The following is an 18091-nucleotide window of genomic DNA, read 5'->3' as shown; positions in this document are numbered from 1 at the left end:
ACGCTCTGTCCCCTTTAGTTTTCAGTCGAGACTCTGGAACAGACAACAGACAAAAAGGAATTTCAACAGGTAAAAAGAACTAGATTGGTTGGTACACAGCAAGTTAAATAATATAGTCAGAAGGATAATTGCAAAAGACATCATGTCTTTATTTTATATAACTCAGCAGTTGGCTTAAGTCATGTTAATTATAGGCTACATTACGTTTTCCAAATATAGACATAATACAAACACATATTCCATTGGCAACAACAGGATTCTACTGTTGCATATAATCACGTAGCCGAAATGTCATACCTAGTAACGCTATAAACTGCAAACACTTAGGCCTATTTGGCCACAGTTGTCGTTATTCTGCTAAAAGAAGTATCACAAAGACATATACCTTTGCTTTTACCACGCGTATAAAGTGATGTTTAGTTGCACATTATGTCTGTTTGATCCAGATAAAAGCAGCTGTAGCCGTAAAGATACTGGCCGATACAGCTTTGACATGCTGCGCGCGCACCTGCGGACAGCAATCAGTTTTCGGCGGACGATCACTTTTCAGCTGACATCTGTATGCTCTGCTGTCCAGTCTATCTATTTCAGGTCTGTTAACACCTTTTACAGTCTATGATTAACACACAGTTAAAAACGGGGACAGCTCCAGACGGGGACAGGCCACCAAAACCAGGGTCACCCTAGCTACAGTACACGCGTTAAGGACCATGCACCATAGACAACGCGCACGCCGGTGCGCACACACGTTCGAGAGTTGACGAACATGCTAGTGATAACCTGGCGACACACAAACATTCGTTCATTTGTGTTCCATAACGCACTGCTTTACCTGTGTTGATGTGAGAGGGATCAACAGGTGCGCACAGCTGTTGTGTTCAAAGTGGCTGGTTGACATGTACAGCAAGCAGGAGGAGTTCAGTGAACTCTACACGTGTATTTTAGAGTCAGTCTAACACTGAATATTTAGGATAGCAGCAAAAAAAAAAACCCAACCAAAAAAAAGTAGCCACCACAGCCAACTACAACAGTAAATGCTGTTACATTGATGAAAAATTGTAACACTGATTAATACTGCAAACTCCAACTTACTACTAGTAGGCTAGTATGATTTACACTACTACCATCAGGTGATATTGTTTCGTAGATTTGGGGCTTGGTGTATCAGAATGTCAGAATCAGCTTTCTTGCCAGGTATGTGTACACATATGAGGAATTTGACTCTGGATTGTACATTACTCAAGATGTGCTTACTCATACAAAAATACAAAATCACAATAATAAGAATAAAATAAAGTCAGACACAGACTTCAGTGTAGACAACACAAATATACACACTATGAACAAAAACAATATCGACAAATAGTGCAGTGTACTGGGAAAAACTCGAATTGCCATCACAGCAGTGAGCGCGTGCAAAGGATGCAGGAGTATGTACATGTCAGCGGTGGATGTGATATACAGGTACATATACATGCATACATGTACACATGTACACAGTGGAATGAAGCATAACACAAAGGATGCTGGAATAAATAAGTGTAAGTATTTTGTGCAGGAGTTATGACTTGAGGTAGGTGGATTAGGTTCACAGTATCTACAATATGACAACATAACAGTATGAACAGCATTGAAATAGAGAATGGTGAATAAATAGTAAGTGTTAGCCAGTAAACAGGTGGCTGATTAGAGACAGAGTTACTGGGTTATTGCACAAGAATTGTTCCTGACACAGAAATCAGCTGTTCATCAGAGTGATGGCTTGTGGGAAGAAACTGTTCCTAAGTCTGTTGGTTTTGGCGTACAGTGCTCTGTAGCGCCTACCAGAGGAAAGAAGCTGGAACAGATTGTGTCCGGGGTGAGATGGATCTGCAGTGATGTTTCCTGCCCGTTTCCTGACTCTGGAAATGTATAAGTCCTGAATGGAGGGCAGGTTTGCACTGATGATCTTTTCTGCAGTCCTGACTGTCCGTTGTAGTCTGTCCCTGTCCTTTTTGGTGGCAGATCCAAACCAGACAGTGATGGACGTGCAGAGGACAGACTGGATGATAGGTGTGTAAAAGTGGATCAGCAGGTCCTTAGGCAGGTTGAGCTTCCTGAGCTGGCACAGGAAGTACACCCTCTGCTGGGCCTTCTTGATGATGGTGTTGGGCTCTCACCTCAGGTACTGGGAAATAGTGGATCCCAGAAACCTGAAGGATTCCACAGCAGACACAGGGCTGTTGAGTATGGTGATGGGGGGCAGAGTGGGGGGGCTCCTCCTGAAGTCCACGATCATCTCCACAGTTTTGAGCATGTTAAGCTCCAGGTTGTTCTGACCACACCAGAGAGCCAGCTGATCAACCTCCCGTCTGTAGGCCGAATCGTCACCGTCCCGGATGAGGACAATGTCCGTTGTGTTGTCAGCGAACTTCAGGAGTTTGACAGATGGGTCTCCTGAGGTGCAGTCATTGGTGTAGAGGGAGAAGAGCAGGGGGGAGAGCACACACCCCTGGGGGGCGCCAGTACTGATAGTCCGGGTGCTGGATGTGATGTTCCGCAGCCTCACCTGCTGACTCCTGTCAGTCAGGAAGTTTGTGATCTGCTGACAGGTGGAGGCTGGCACAGTGAGCTGGGTGAGTTTGGTGCTGAGGATGTCTGGGATGATGGTGAACGCCGAGCTGAAATCCACGAACAGGATCCTTTCATATGTCCCTGGAGAGTCGAGGTGTTGCAGGATGTGATGCTGTCACAAGTTGACTGCATCATCCACTGACCTGTTAGCCCTGTAGGCAAACTGCAGGGGGTCCAAAAAGGGGCCTGTAATGTCCTTCAGGTGGGCCAACACCAGTCTTTCGAAGGACTTCATGACTACAGATGTCAGGGCGACAGGCCTGTAGTCATTTAGTTGGAAGAGGTGGCTCACGATCTCTTCACGGATCTTGAGTGCAGATGAGGTGTCAGAGAGGGGGGTGGCAGTGTGTCAGAGATGGAAGGTGACTATTTGAAGATGGTGTTGGAGCGGGGGAGAGGTGTGACTGTGGGCTTTTCAAACCTGAATGTCACTTCAAACTGATTTTTGGGGAGTCTCGAGGACAGAACATAAAAAGAAATCCAATTTAACCCAGTTAAAATCCTCAAAATGTAACCTTTGTGCTTCATGTCAAGTCACAGTTGTTGAGATTAAGAAGTCACGTAATAAAACTGTAGAGGTTGCTCATCTGAACAACTAAAAACCAGAGTAATTAAGCTACAGCTAGCCTAATCATCTGCTTTTTTGGGGGGGTAGGTACCCAGGGGAACCTGAAGCAGTAAATTAGGCTGACACAGCATTTAGCTTTTAGTCAAAATTTTAAAAGTGAATTGAAAATGTGCATGTGTCATAGTCAGCCTACTTTATGTGTGTGTTCATAAACACCAAACTTGCCACATCATTGATGCAAAGCTGACTGTCCAGATTTTAGGAAAGTCTCCTAATGTTTGGGTGCCCCTTGGTGGTCAAACGAGGTTTGAACAGCAGGAGTGAGCCAATGGGCTCACAAGAGTGGTAGTCAAACTAAATTATGAAAGAAGCCTCATATGACTTTGACTTTAATAAAAGTCCATCTTCACTCTAAAATGTGGTTGCTTATCTTTGCTTCTCTTGGATGTTTGACCTTCACTGTGCAGAATGATATAATGTATGTCTTCAATCAATAGCCCAGGTTTTTATTTGCTTAAATCGCCTTACTCACACTGCCTATATTTGGCACTGGCCTTTAATTCCTTTACCATGCCAGTAAATCAGAATGAATTATACTTTGATGCTCATTGTTTCCGTAAAATGAACTGAACATTTATACTGGTATGCATGATCTAAGGAGCTTAGAACTAGCTCAAGCAGGTGACCAGGTGGGCTTCAAGAGGTTTTATACATCCAGAGAACTTCTATAAAAACAACAGACCAGGCGTCTAATTGAAACCTGCCTTTATTTGTCAAAATGTGTAGCCACACCTGGCCAGTAAAAGGGACAGGCATCCACTTGGGACTAGGCCTTTATTTACACAAGATTGCGTAATCTGTACTCTGCGCATGCGTTGGCGTCTGTAGCTACCTGTCGGAAGCTCCGTCTTAAACCGGACTCTTATCCAGTTTTAATCCACACTTTTTCATGAAATTTTTTTATATCCTTTTTATTTAACTTAAGTTTTTAACTTAAGTTTTATGTGGGTTAAGGATTTTAGTCATCTGACATGGATTTTAAGCAAGATGACCGTAAAAACGGCATCAACGCTACTGACCACAACAAAGCTCTGGCGACTAACGTTACGCTAGCCGAGATAACTCTGCCCCATGAGGACTGCACACTCCTTAAGAAAGCGAACAAGAAGATTGCTGACCTTATGGAAGACATCCGACGACTTTCAGAGGAACTCAAAGAGAAAGATTCCCTGCTGACTGGCTTTATGGATGTAGCTTCAGTACAAGCCAAACAGATTGTTTCTCTTAGCGCAACCGCTAACATCCAGGACACCTTGTTATGGGACCCCTCTACTTTTCCGAGGCTTTCCTCCTGCTCGACTCCGAAGCATCAGTCAAACTGGGCTGAAGTGGTGACTGTGGCTGCAAGAGAGGCTCGGATGGGGCTGCCTGTCCTCCGCACATCGGCCTCTCCAACCGCTATGCAGCCTTGTCTAACAACACTCCGGTCCATCCAGCGGATGCACCTGCGGCTTCGAGTCTCCCTGATACGGATCCCTTCGGCGGACAGTGCCGGCCGACACTGTTGCATCTCCTCCACCGGCAACAACTCCTGCACTGGCGGCAAACGGTGATCAGCTGGGCCGCTTCCCGACGTAGGATCCTGAAGGAGGCTGTGCTCAGACGCTCCGGAGGCCGTCTCTACCCTGCACCGTCGAGTAGCCCTTCTCTCATGTCTGTTACTGCTACTCTAACACAACACTCGGCAGCTCACACACTCCATCCTCAGTCCGGTGGGGATCTCTGGTACTGCCCTAGAATTGTTTTCATCCTACCTGTCAAATAGGAAGTTTTGCGTGTCTGTAAAAAACTATGTCTCCTCATTCTGTCCAGTTAAATATGGTGTGCTGGTGCTGCCAGGCTTTTAACCAGAACAAAGAAATATGACCACATCACCCCTATTTTAGCTTCATTACACTGGCTCCCAGTGTGTTTTAGAACTGACTTTAAAATTTTATTGATCACTTTTAAAGCTCTTCATGGCCTCTCGCCTTGTTATATTTCTGAACTTTTAGTCCCATACGCACCAGCACGCACCTTGAGATCCTCGGGCAGAGGTCTGTTGTCTGTTCCAGAGTCTCGACTGAAAACTAAAGGGGACAGAGCGTTTGCTGTCAGGGCCCCGAGGCTCTGGAACAGCCTGCCTGAGGAGATCAGGTCGGCTGAGTCAGTGAACTCTTTTAAGTCCCTTCTTAAAACATACTTTTATAGAGAGAGCCTTTCCCGATCTTATTTGACTTTATTTTATCCCTTTTATTTTATTTTACTAATTTTATATTTATCTTAAACGTGTATTTTAGTCTTTTCAATGTTTTCATGCTTTTATCTTGTATTGTTTTTGTATTATTGTTTTTTGGGTATTATTATCTTTACACTTGTTAAAGCACTTTGTAACTTGTTTTTGTGCTCTACAAATAAAGATTATTATTATTATTATTTATTTGAAGTTTTATGGTATGTGCAGAGTTTCACACTAACATTATTTTCACATTCATCTGCTGAAGGGGGAAAGTTTCTCTGCGCTAATAAGAAGTATACATATGAGCTTCATTTTGTGATATCACAACTATTTGGAATTTGGAAGATAATCATAGTCCATGTCCTCCTGCATCATATGTGTTTACTATCTAAAATGTTGTCATCTTGATTGTCCATACTCTAATTGTACTATGTTTTCTGTTCTTTACACACAACATGCATTGCATGTCTCTCCCTCCTGTGAGAGGGATCTCTCCTCTGTTGCCATTCATGACATTTTCCCCATTTTTTCCCGGTTAAAGTTTTTTTTATTTATTGGGGGGGTGATATTCCCTATTTGAAACAAAGGTCTAAAGAGAGAGGGTGTAATTTGCTATATAGACTGTAAAGCCCCTTGAGGTTAATTTGTGATTTGTGCTAATAAACTATATAAAAATACAATGTTTACACAGTTTTCAATGTCAAGTTATGCCGCAGTGAAAGGAAATGAATGGATAAAACAGATTCCAGATTTGCCACTGTTCCAAGTCTTTGATTAATTATCAGGTTTGTTTAAACTTAAAGTTTTCCATTTTCAAAACTATTCACTGCACCCATGTCTGAATATCTCATTCATACATCAGTCTTCATTGTCTGAGGGATAACAGTACTCCACTACTGCCTTCACAAAGCTAGTAAACAAAATAATTAGATTTTCAATGAGTATTCAATTCATTTCAGCCATTTAATTCATTTCAGCCATGTGTAGGCTGATCCTACTCAAACACATTCTATGGGACTCCACAAGTGCAGTGCATTCTCACAGCAGGGTGGGACATATCTGTGTGCTCCTACTGTATAATCTAGATGCTCTGTAAACATACAAATGATTCTACAACATTCCATAATGCAATATGAATACTGTTACTGATTTGCTGTACTAACTTAGTTAGTGAAATGCTTGTATGGCCTGTATGGGTTTACAGTATGTAGAACAAGCACAAACCAGCAGTCTCATGAAGAGATTTGTCATCATACACCTTGGCGGGCAATCTATCCATTCTCTTAAATTCACAGAGAAATACATTTTCATTCTGTATTAGAAGAAAAGATGGACAAAAGAAGTGTACAAGACATCAAGAGGGAGCACAGATTTAGGCAATAAATTAAGTAAAAGAATAAATTAAGACAATATGAAGAGGTCAGGTCAAATGAGTGTCCAATGTAAATAGACCTGGAAATATTTAAGGACTTTACACTGCTATACAAGTTAACTCTAAATTAAAACCTACCTCTTCTTTCTTACTGTGATAGGGAAGGCAACAGGGGTTTAGCACTAGGACACAGGTAAAGGGGCAGAGTCTATAAATAGGGAAGGGAAGATCACCTGGTCCTTTCTTTCTGCAGTCACACACCTGAGGGAGCAGCTGAGGCCAGCCTTTGTTTGGTTCTTGATTGGGTAGGCTCTATTTTTAAATAGGTTTTACTTTTAAAAATGTGTAAAAATCTAAGGCTAATAATACATTTCTAGAACTAGATCTTAGAATAATTTGTAGTTTATTTTATTAAAGAGAAGTTGAAGAATTGTTAAAAAACCTGTTATTTATTAGACTTCGTGGTGGTGAGGGTCCAAAGCTTGGAGTGATTGTCCAAACACATCAGCTAAAGCACAGGTATGTGTAGGATGGTTTTAAACAAGATTTTAGCCTTTTTATATGAATGTAACAGGAATATTTGAAAATATAGATCCCAGTCACCTGCATGCCTTCAACGGCGGGAGGGGAATGTGTTTCTAAGTCAAACAAGGTATGATAATTGTTACATTTGCTTATGTTTCATGGAATGTTTCTTTTAAAGTGTTTTTGTATCTTACTGTGTTTTTGTTTGTCTTGTTTCAAATAGAAGTTATGAGAGAGCCAACCACTGTTTTTACCCACCGGTTAGTTTTATTGTGCTCACACTAGATCCTTGAATGGGCCATATTTTGTGTTTCTGGCTGTGTTAAAAGGGGGAAACTGAAAGACAGAGTAACCATTTTGCATGGGTGTTTTGTGTAATTAGTGTGTAGCATGCAGATAGTGTTTTTCCATAGTATTTGGTTTAATTGGTTTGAGTGTGTGGGTTATTTCCTTATTTGTTTATCAGTTTGGTTATAATTTGTCGGTGCTCAATTCTACATCAGTTTCCCTGGTAACGCAGTCTAGTCCTGAATTGTGTTTTTCTTTTGTTTTGATGTAACAAATAAACTTTATATTCCTATACTGATATAGTAGCCTCTGGTCCAGTTTGTTCTGGCACTTGTGTATGAAGCAGCGTGTGGTTTACATTACCTTCATTTCCTTCTGCAGAGAGCTTCCCTCTTCCAGGAATGACTTCACCATCTCCTCTGTGACTTTAAAAATTGGAGGAAGCTCTGAGCAGTGCTTGATCCCACTGGGGTTGATTGCATTCAGAAACTTGGACCTATAAAAGTCATCTTCCTTCCAGTGCTCTGTAACATGTGGTCTGACACATTACACAGTCATATGATACGTTAGTACAGCGATTCAGTCACCTTTCATGTTGTAACTGTCCTTTAGCACTCTGTAAACTACTGAAAAGATATCTAAACTTTTAGTGAACCAACTTGTAGCATGTAAGTATTTAGTTTATTTCAATGTTAATTTAATTTTACTGTAAAGTATTTCCATTGATTTGGATAGGGAAGCAGATTTCAGCTGGGAACTTTTGTTTGAAATGACTGATGTGTATGAGTTGTAGCCATTGACCACTTACTGGGACATGCTCTTCTTAAGGAGCAGCCAAAGCAAATGCAGCACTTGCTGATGTTGAACCCTGTGAACAGATCAGAATCCACTTTTATTGCCAAGTGTACACATACGAGTAATTTGACTCTGGATTGTACAGATATAACTCTTTTAAACACATATGAATAATGGTCAACTGTTGCATTCAACTTATCATCCTAGATTTAAAATAGACTCTAAAGTTGTTCAACTCAGTTCACTCTCTCCCTCCAGTTCCAAATAAGGTGATGTGTATGTGGTCAAATTTTCCTGCATTCATCATGTTACATGTTGTCACTTCTAGCTTGTACTCAGCCCTGGTCATTGAGTAGCAGTTCTGTGATGATTTGGGGGAAAAAAGGAAATATCTAAAAGTTGATGGCAAATGTTATTTTTTCCAAGCTAAATACATGCACCACATTTCTTTCTGTTACATCTAGCTGTGAAGCTACACAGAGTCTCAGGGTCTGGACCCAAATGCAGACACGGAGAACGAAACAGATGCAGTTGGTAAGATTTATGGGTGAAACTTACAAGTGTAGTGATTGTGGCAGTCCAAATATACACACAGAGAGCAGCAACTGAAAAAGAGTGGAATCTGTGAAAGGTAAAGTCCGAAACATGAAACAGTTAATACAAAATGTGGAAAAGCACGAGAGACATGGATGTGACAAACAATGACCCAGCCCTGAGTGGAGGAAGCAAACCACTTAAATACAGGTGAGTGAGAAAATAATCATTGTTACATTCTCCCCCCTTGCTGGTCATGATGTACAAGATGATGGTGACTCTGTGTCTGTTTTTTCCCCTCAGGTGTTTTAGGTCTGGGTGACGAGGGGAGAAACTCATAAGAGGGGGCTGGGTGCTCGGCTCTCTCTTGTCCACCTTCCAGCCATGGCATCAGCAGACCACAGAGATTGCGACTGATTTGTATTCCTTTGATTATTGTTCTTTTCTTATATTTCTGATGGGACTGGTAGTTTAGTTTTTGCGGCTTTATTTCTGTTTGTTTAGTTAAGGATTATTTTAGGGTAGAGGGGAAGCCTCCAGATCCTACGGCCCTTTGTGGGCTGGTCTGGAGGGCTTCCCTTTCTTTTGTTGTTTTTGTTTGTATTAAGTTTTGAACTTCTTTCAATAAACTTATGTTTGTTTGTTTTTTTTTGCATAACTCCTGGACTCTTTGATTATGTTCGACCTCCATTGTGAGCTTTGGTGGGGGTCGTAACATAACTCGGGGGCTCGTCCAAACTAATTGTAAACTTGGTAAAGTTTTCAATGGGGTCTTTGAGATCTAGATTTGGGGGTTTTGGTGGCCTATCTAGGTGTGTTGATTTGTTTGAAGCCTTTTGCACTATGTATTGCCCTTTAGTGTGTTGGGTAATTTTGTGGCCATAGTTGGCTTTTTGGTGAAATGGATCTTGTGCTGTATTATGGGTGCAGTAATTTGTGAGTCAGGAGGTTTTGCAGTTGTGTTGAAGCTGCTTGATTTTTGTACTGTAGTCTCAGTTTTGTTGTTCTCTTAAGATAGTTTAAATTGGTGGAGTTTGAGTGTCCTACTCTAGAGGTGTTTAATTTGTGTACTAAGGAAAATCTGCTGTTAGGAAGTAAAACAAGACACTGAAGGCAGGTATCTACAAACTAAAACAGTAAACACTCAAAACACACACCGCACCAGAACCGTGACACTTTCGGCTTTATTTGGCTCTTGCTTTTCTCAGTATTGCTCCATTTTGTCTCCACATCTCATGCTCCTCCCACTTTGTTTAACAATAACAGATCATTTAGTTATGATTTGTAAAAACTATTAGAAAATGTTGAATTAAGTCACTTCACTGGAACTTTCACAATACATTTGCAAATTCACACAACTTCCATATATAAATCATACCCATATACAGTGGGTACGGAAAGTATTCAGACCCCTTTAAATTTTTCACTCTTTGTTTCATTGCAGCCATTTTCCAAAAATCAAAAAAGTTCATTTTATTTCTCAGTAATGTACACTCAGCACCCCATCTTGACAGAAAAAAACAGAAATGGAGAAATTTTTGCAAATTTATTAAAAAAGAAAAACTGAAATATCACATGGTCATTTTTTCTGTCAAGATGGGGTGCTGAGTGTACATTACTGAGAAATAAAATGAACTTTTTTGATTTTGGAAAAATGGCTGCAATGAAACGAAGAGTGAAAAATTTAAAGGGGTCTGAATACTTTCCGTACCGCGTGTGTGTGTATATATGCATGTATCTGACACACGTGTGAATTAGTCTGACTTGTTTTATATAGCATTAGCAGAGAGAAATGAGGGAGAGATGGGCAACAGCGGTGCGCAGTGATATTAGAACCAGGGACATTGAGGTTCATGATCAGCAGCTTATTCTCTAAGCCACATTCCCATCAGCCTCCGCTGTACTTTGTCTTTAGTGCTAACAAATGTTAGCATGCTAACACCCTGTGGGGAAAAAGTTTCAAGTTGAAACATCTGAACCTAAAAGCAGAATTCTTTGGAACAGTGGATGGATTCAGTCTGAGTTTACCACCATTTCAAACAGGCAACTTGAGCTGGTAGAGCGCATAAATCACTCAACATGTTTGCTCAGCCAAAGAAATGTCCTATAAAGCTTTCCACAGAAGTCAGAACTCTTCAGTAAGGGTTTGCAGGTGAGTAGTTCATCAGGTCTGTCACTCTGACTTACAAAAGAAACAACACAATATATTGCTACGTTTCAGATACATGAAGTGGTGAAAGAATGAAAAGGTTTGACCATTGATGCTTTTCAGAAAAATTAAACAATACAAACAGTACATCATATGCAGTGTGTAGCAGGTAGGTGGATTATAAATGAAATGAAGTAAAGTGACATTCTCAGATTCAAGACGCGGGTGGCCTGAGGGAAGAAACTCTTCATCCTCTGTTTTTGCCTTGAGGCAGCAGTAGCACTTCCATGACTGTAGCAGAGAGAAGTCTATTGCTGGGTGATTGAGGTCTTTCCTCATCGTCTCAGCCCTCACTGACATTCACAAATAAAGAGGCCGCCTCTTTGACAGAGATCAAAGAAGTTTAACAAAGACTACACAAACTGTTGATGTGTCACAACTATGGACTTCAGATACTACTCGGCATAATATCACAGATTCCAATTAGAAAGCAGTATACTAAATAAGAACTTCCTATTATACAGTTTGCCAAACATTAGGGGTGTGGAAGGAATTGATTTTTAGATGCATTGTGATGCGGACTTGGACGATTCTGAACTGATTCACAAATATCAATAATCGATTATCTAGAGGTTAATTGATAACGTAATGTTGACGGAACAAAGAAGGCGGGACTCGGAAAGCGGAAGTGCAGCTCCAGGTCTGTGGTGTGCACACAACGGAAACGTGTGGTTCTTTAGGCACAGAGAGGCAGTTGTTGATTGACTGCTGCTACTAAACTTTCACACGATCAATAAAATCAATGTGCAACTAATGTTAATATTCATCCGCACGCTGTGCAGCACGGTCAGGGCCGGCCTTGACAGTGTTGGAGCCCTAGGAGAGATTCAAGTGAAATTGCCCCCCTATGCCCAATCCTAAAAAGTCCACCACAGCCAAGCCAAACTCAAAATTTTAGCATAGATGAACAGCCAAGTTAATAATGATGGTCCAAAATGAAGTGTGATCAGCCTCCACATAACCTTGTCAACCTCCACGTCATAGCCTAAATTGGGAGACCAAACCTGATTTGGGAATATGTCCCCCCATAAACTTTAGGTCAAGCCAGACACTATTTTCTTGCATTGAAGTAAATTTATGGATAATTTTCCTGAAATGCAAGAGCACTGGTTTAGTTTTAACAGCGGAGGAGACAAATGAAGAGGGTCTGGGGGTCCTCACCCAGGAAATTTTTAGTATTAAAAGACTTAATTTCCTGCATTCTGGTGATAATTTCTGCACCAATTTTTTTTTAAAAATCTATAAAAGGGAAGCATTCAGGTGGTAGGTGACAATTCAGAATGAATATATGAAAAATTATATATAATAAATAAAATGCAGTAAGGCTTTCAGGCATTCTGTAGCTATTCCTTTAAAATGTTTTCTCCTGTAGATAATCTTTACTAATATAAAATCCCTGCTTAACTTTCCCTCCTCTTGAGCCTCTGTTTGGGGAAATAACTAAAAGGGGAACATCACTTTTTGGTATTGCACTTCCACAAACTTGTGATATTAAACAAGACTAAGAATCGGCAGGCATGTTAGCAGCTCTCAGAATGTACTCCAGAGCAATGGTTTGAAATAATTGCTGACCTCATCAGGTTAACATCTCAAAGGAAATACTTTTGTCTGCATTTTATCATGTTCACCATCTTAGCATACTAACATTTAACCTAACAACAAAGTACAGCTGAAGCAGATAAGAATGTAACTGGTTTTGTAGGTATTTGGTCATTAAGCATTGGACAAATAAAATTTGACTAGAGGAAAAGTTGGGGAATCAAAGTCAGGAAGGGTATCAGGCCTGTAAAGGTCTGTACAAACTTGCATGGCAATCATCCATCTAATACTGGTTGAGCTATCAGAGTAGTCAGTCATGTCACCCCCCGGAAAGAGAGAAATAGTTTGACATTTTTAGAATGTATTCTACTCCATTACCTTTATTTGCAGCATTAAGATCGGTAGTTGTGAATGTAGGCTTACCGGTTGCTCATGTTAGCGGGACAGTGGCGTCCCCCCCAGCTATTCCTTGAAGTCTACTTTCAAATTTTCATTTTCAACTGATCAAAAATAAATCAAATGTAAGAGGTAAATTTACCTTGAGACAATTATTGCATATTTCTTCCCCTCTATGAGAAGACAAACGGCTGTTGATTCTCAGCAAAACTAAAAGTTTACCTGCCCACCGCAGCATGGTGAACTGATGATGTGAAGATCACCATAGTGACAAACTTGGTAAGTTCCTCCACAGTTTGAAAGCTTGAAGGGATGCCTGTCGGGAATGTTCTTGTTAAGATAGATTTACTACAATAGAGCAAATTCTTGAAATAATTTAACCCCCTTTTGTACAATTTTTATCTAAGTGTAAGACTTGTATTTTTCTCCCCACCCTTCACATAGTGCCGTCCATTTTCTTTCCTTCCCTGCCCATAGGTGTGAATTTAAGTGAAAATGTGTTAAAATGCTTTAACCCTGTGATACAATGACAGCCCAGCCAATGTGTACTTCTCCTGCAAGCCTGATTAAGATTTAAAAAAATAACAAACAAAATTAAACCAATAGCTGCCTAGTTAGCAGTCAAAGCATATAGCCTACATGATTTGTGGTAAATGGGCCAATATGTGAAATAGTCCTTTAATACCCTCTCTACATAATTAAAGATAAAATTTTATAGCTAAAAATAGAGGGTGAATTATAGTTCAAGTGAGACCTCTCCTAGAAAACGGGGATTCCTGCGGGACAACATATCTAGGTCTTATCTAAGTATTTTGGAGGAGGAGAATAGAACAGACCAATCATTACACGTGATATACCCGAGTCATTATTTCCCAGAAATCCATAGATCTCATTGACCCATTCCTGGAGCTCAGAATCTGCAGAAACTTCACTGTCACAAGGATAATAATATCCCACCATTGCCGTGACAAAGCTGAGGACAACAAAAGGAGTACCTGTATCAGAACGTTGAATATATTTATAAGTTGAATTATGATTTACAATACAAAAGAAATTGTAATGCTCATCTAGTTTTTTTGTTCCCAATTAATTTTTCAAAATGTGCCATATATTCAATCTTCAGTTCCAACAAGTTGGGGGTTGACAGCCAGTAGGCAGAAGTTTACCTGTTGATGATGCGCCACAGCCTCAGGGCATCATCCCTGTAAAAAGTTGGGGATGGACTCCAGTCCTCTAGCTGCAATGTTTTCAGGCAGGCAGAGGGAACTGTAGGTTGTTTGGGAGAGACTCCTTCTCATTAGCTCCGCTATTCCATCCAGTCCAAGTGAAGTCTGAGTAACAGACATAGTATACAGACAGTATAAAATACAGCAATATTCCCCCTCTCCCCAATGTTCCAAAATGTTCAAACTACATACACATTGAATCAAATGACATAATATATATTATATTATGTTACTGGTCAGGACCATCATAATATTTAATAATTTATCTTGTCATACATTTCCAAAAATTCCAATAGGGCCATGGAGTTGAGCACTGATGTTTATAGAGATGGTCTCTCGATGATGGGGGATCAGCAGCTATGAAGCAGGGAAAGAGGGGACACTGGTGACAGTCATGAACTAAATAACAAAGCTGAGTGATCATTTAACAAAACAAAAAAATAAATTAATGCAAAAACAGCTTACCTTGTACCCCCTGTACAAGGTAAGCTGTTTTTGCATTAATTTATTGGTGAATCTTTGGGAGGTTGCGTAGTGTCGCCATTGTAAAAACTTCTGCCAGTAGATGAGTTTTCTGCAAATGACTGACCACTTCTCCATAGAAGACATCTGCATGTCTCACAAATAGCTTGGCCAGCAGCCAGTCAGACTCCAAATCTCTAGGCAGAAAAAAAAAATAATTCGGGTTCTCCTTTGAGGGATGCTGACCGAGCTGAGGAAGCATATTTAGGTTTTGCAACAGGCGATGGGAAAACAAAACCTGTAGTCAGAAATAATTCAGTAATTATACAAAAAAACCTGAATTGCGATGGGCAGCAGTTTGTTCTCTGGATTTAGGTAGAGCAGTCAGAGGAAGCGGTTTACCATCAATAACTCTTGTAGGCAGACCTTCCATGATCTTGTAATCACTAATGAATATATTGCCTTTCTGTAGAATATAAATTACTAATGAGGTGAAAAAGGTGAATGGTAAGGAAAATTTCTATGCATCACAAATGGCATGCAATTTTCCTCACCGTCATCTCAGCAGCCAGAGAGCTTCCATTGGCCAGAAAAGTTTCCACCATTTCCTCTGTGACGGGGAAGTTGCTGGGAAGCCTTGAGCAACGTTTGATCGTATGGGGGTTGAGACCATTAAGACACTGGGATCCAAAAAAGTCATCATCCTTCCAATGCTGTGACACAATACATTTATTTTTACAGTGTAGTAGTCAAACACAAAACATGCTTCACTAAGATCCTACCTGCCACAGGGGACTTTTTGAACCAGGAGAATTCCTTCATGGCCTCAAAGCTTTCCCAGTGCTCAGTAGAATTTGTCAGACCTTTCGGTATGAATTCACCTAACCTGAATAGAGCCAACCCCCCCCCCCCCCAAAGAGATTTTTTTTTATACATCTATCTATCTTTTTTAGAAAAATGGTAGATTGTTGCACTTACGCTGCTTCTTTTACGAGTTTAAATTGAAATGCTTTTGTGAATGACAAGATGATATCTGCGGGAATAGCTTTCGGATCCTTCGAGTTGAAGATGTACGATAAACAGTCTGCATACACATCCCATCTATTGAGGAAGACAGGAAATAAAAAAAATAAAAAAAACAGAACACACACCCCCCCCCCCCAAAAAAGTATGAATAAGAATCCCTGTCAACAGTCAGAGGCGCACCGTGTTAAACCGTAAATACACTCACTTGTACATTGATTTTTGTTGGACCAATTCATTTTCCCGTTGTTCTACAAATCGAGGATTGAGCTCTTCAAAAGCTTTTGTAGCTACAGCCAAGCAATTCATTTAAAAAAAATAAAAATAATATTTAATCATAATATTTTATACAAACATAATAAAAAAAGTAATATTGCATCATTTTTTACCCCTTAATAAATGCTTACCATTTACATGACATAGCTGCTTACAAGTGGGAAAATGCTTTACTAACCTCTTCCCCCTCTCAACAACACGGATTCCCCCCTGGAAAAGAATTTCATCCTCCTCAGGTGTCTTCACCAAAACACACGGTTTTCCAGGGATTCATGGACAGGATCTTTTTCCAACTTGAGGAGAAGTAGACATCCTAAAGATAAATGTGTAGTCACAGAATACGTTCCGACCTGTGGTTGGAGAGGATGACACAATCAGGAACATGAGTATAGATCAATTGCCATTTTAAGCTTGTTCCAAAACCCAAAGAAAACCATTCCCCCACCAAAGATTTGAACTGAATTCCCACCAGGCAGCCAAAAAAAAAAGCTTCTAATGAATTACAAATATTTAAAGTTGTTCTTGTCTTGTCAGTTTGTTTTAAAAAAAGTTTTATTCTCCAATCCAAAACTCAACTGAGTGCGCTCAGATTGCCGCTCAGTGCCGATCAGGGTAACATACAAGCTATAGAATGTGCATGCTGGCAGAATGCCTCCTGCAGTCACTTTCAGCGTGTACTCTCCCATAATGCCTAGCTACCTACAATAACTGAGACATGCAAAAGCAAATAACTTAATTACAAAAAAACACACTGGTTACATAAATGATATAGCCCAATACTGTCATATATGAGGACATTTAACATGAACAAACTTCATAAAGTTTCCATTCTTGGTAAACACAGAGAACACACCTTCTAATTTGAACCACAAAACATGTTTAGCAGGAATCCCAACACCACTTGAGCAATTTAACAGCAATCACAGGTGTTGGACATTCTCTAATTACAAGAGTGCCTCCCTCCTTTTCTAGGAGGCAATCACCCCATCAAAGAGAAAAATCTTGGTCTTAAATGTGTAAAAATTCTAAGTAATTTAGTCATTTTGCTCTTAATGTCACAATTAGTGCCATTTATAAATGTTCCCAAGTGTTTAGACGTGGTTTCAACCTGGAAATTAGCTCCAAGGGTTTCATAAATCAGTTATTAGTGACCTGCTGAAGTAACCCAAAGTTAATTTAAGGCCTTCCTCTTCACATAATACTTTACAAGAAAACATATTCAAATCATAATATATTTGCAAATCATACCTCCGACTCTATAGTGAGGCTAAAATGCTGTACTCTACCTGGCAGCTACAGCTTTCTGGGAAGCTGACAGCACAGACAAATCTTTACTCAACAGGGCATTCAGCAAAGCCCAAGATGAATTGATTTTTTGGCTATCAATGCTTTTATTAGATAGAGTAGAGAGAGATTAGGGAGAGATGGGCAGCAAAGGTCCACCATTTTGGTCTAGATGTCTGCATGAGTCTTCCCATGCCATACCAGCTTGTCTGAGGATAAATCCTCATGACTTTTGGTACAAACATTCATGTTCCCCAAAGGATGAATTATAAAAACTGATTTTTCCTCTAGCACTCTGTCAGGTCAACATTTTTACTAGTGTTTGCATTCTAGCATGCTAACTAAATAAACACTATGACTGCCAAACATCAGCATTTTTGCATTGTCATTGTAAGCATGTTAGCATACTGGCGGTGTGGCTGTAAATTCATTTTTCATACATATATGTTTTAATAATTATAATCTGTATTAGGAAAAGCACAATATATATCCAATAAAGGCAATGAAGATAATCGTCTAAAAACCATACAGGTAAAAGATAGTTTTTACATGATGACACAGCTTTGCAATTCTGTAAGTTATTCATGGTTAGTCATTGAACTATGATTCACTGGAGTTCATAGTAGCCCAGATCCAACTATGCAAAAATGTTTGCAGATTAGAATTAAGATATTTAAATTAAAACCGCTCCAAGAGGATATAA

General features: G+C 40.0%; 1 protein-coding gene and 1 long non-coding RNA gene across 2 annotated transcripts; both read right to left on the bottom strand.

Moving 5' to 3' along the window:
* Window positions 1–3: 3 nt before the first annotated feature.
* Window positions 4–15627, bottom strand: LOC119909355 (polyunsaturated fatty acid lipoxygenase ALOX15B-like). Its single transcript, XM_038727543.1, is given in 11 exon segments — window positions 4–33; window positions 8008–8182; window positions 8453–8512; window positions 8998–9061; window positions 13340–13433; window positions 13975–14090; window positions 14284–14325; window positions 14327–14448; window positions 14620–14700; window positions 15360–15518; window positions 15592–15627. Coding segments are annotated over 9 exon segments (759 nt in total). The 3' UTR covers window positions 4–33; window positions 8008–8182; window positions 8453–8467.
* Window positions 15628–15703: 76 nt separating this feature from the next.
* LOC119908878 lies at window positions 15704–16296 on the bottom strand. Its single transcript, XR_005445348.1, has 3 exons — window positions 16283–16296; window positions 16037–16118; window positions 15704–15906 (listed from the first exon to the last, which is right to left on the bottom strand). It is a non-coding gene; the product is annotated as an uncharacterized LOC119908878 (long non-coding RNA).
* Between the last annotated feature and the right edge of the window lie 1795 nt (window positions 16297–18091).

Source organism: Micropterus salmoides, unplaced genomic scaffold (assembly GCF_014851395.1).
Source record: "Micropterus salmoides isolate LMB-PRFRI ecotype aquatic unplaced genomic scaffold, ASM1485139v1 Ms_hic_scaffold_18, whole genome shotgun sequence".
NCBI classification, from domain to species: domain Eukaryota; kingdom Metazoa; phylum Chordata; class Actinopteri; order Centrarchiformes; family Centrarchidae; genus Micropterus; species Micropterus salmoides.
The sequence above is the reverse complement of the archived record's forward strand: the minus strand, read 5'-3'. Positions and strand labels throughout refer to the sequence as shown.